Source organism: Malania oleifera, chromosome 5, assembly GCF_029873635.1.
Source record: "Malania oleifera isolate guangnan ecotype guangnan chromosome 5, ASM2987363v1, whole genome shotgun sequence".
NCBI lineage: Eukaryota > Viridiplantae > Streptophyta > Magnoliopsida > Santalales > Ximeniaceae > Malania > Malania oleifera.
In genome coordinates, this window is record NC_080421.1 from 83270051 (window position 1) to 83271062 (window position 1012).

At 44.6% G+C, this 1012-nt stretch overlaps 1 protein-coding gene across 1 annotated transcript; it reads right to left on the minus strand.

Moving 5' to 3' along the window:
* Window positions 1-209: 209 nt before the first annotated feature.
* Window positions 210-764, minus strand: LOC131156024 (uncharacterized). The gene is made up of 2 exons (XM_058109477.1): window positions 613-764; window positions 210-525 (listed from the first exon to the last, which is right to left on the minus strand). The coding sequence occupies exons 1-2, from the start codon at window positions 762-764 to the stop codon at window positions 210-212; spliced, it is 468 nt and encodes a 155-aa protein (XP_057965460.1).
* Between the last annotated feature and the right edge of the window lie 248 nt (window positions 765-1012).

Here is a 1012-nt window from a genome sequence, read left to right on the forward strand (position 1 = left end):
GTCGAGGCGAACCACCTCGTGTAAATGGTATCTACTGCTACCATAGGCAAGGGTTCTCAGCAATCTTTCCTGTGGTGCCCTGGCTTACCGAACTTGTAGCAATTCGGAGTGCCATACTAGCATTTGCCCCTATGCCTCTTATCACACTTTGGGCATATAGAGCCCATTGCTTCTTTCCCTTTCTTCACTGACCCCTGACTGGCCTTAGACTAGAAACCAAATGGTGCAGGTCTCTTCTTCTGCTCTGAAGGCTTAGTGCTTATCTGGATACTCTTCTCCAACACCGAGGCTTTATCAACTAATTCTGAAAAACTCTGGACCTGAAACCCGACCACCAGCTCGTAGATTCTGCACCTCAGGCCTTTCTTAAATTTCCTGGCTTTCCTTACTTCATTTGGGATCATAAATGGAGTGAAACACGACAGTTCCACAAAAATAGCCGCATACTCCACAACTGTCATGTATCCTTGGGTCAAATTGGTGAATTCCTCTATCTTTCCCTCTCTGACAGATGAAGGAAAATACCTGTCAAAGAATAGCTCCTCGAATCTTTCCTAGGTAAGAGCTATCTTTATGACCCTCTGTTCCTCTAGTAGCTTCGCAGAAAGCCACCAGCGCTTCGCCTCTCCTGTCATTTTGAAAGCAGCGTATTGGACTTTCTGCTCGTTCATGCAATCGAGTACAGTCATAATTTCCTCCATCTCCTGTACCCAATTCTCCCTTGCCACCGAATCAGGTCCTCTTGTAAAGGCTGGAGGGTTCATCTTCATAAATTCCTTAATACTGCAGCCCTATCCTGCAGGCGGACAATTCTGTTCCTTGGGTTCCTTCTTCATTTCTACTTTAACTTGTTGGACGATACCTCGCAGCACCTTAGAGGTATCTATTTCTTCCTCACTTGAGGTCACTGAATCCTCCCTTCATTCAGCCTCTATTTTCTCATCTCTAGAGTCCATCCTGAAAATAGGATAAAGAAAAGAAAAGATTTCCATATCATAATTCCAAATATCAT

Coding starts and splice junctions, on each gene's coding strand:
- LOC131156024 (XM_058109477.1), bottom strand. CDS start 764: ATGAACCCTCCAGCCTTTACAAGAGGACCTGATTCGGTGGCAAGGGAG. Junction 526..612: donor ACAGGAGAGGCGAAGCGCTG/GTGGCTTTCTGC, acceptor ATTCTTTGACAG/GTATTTTCCTTCATCTGTCA.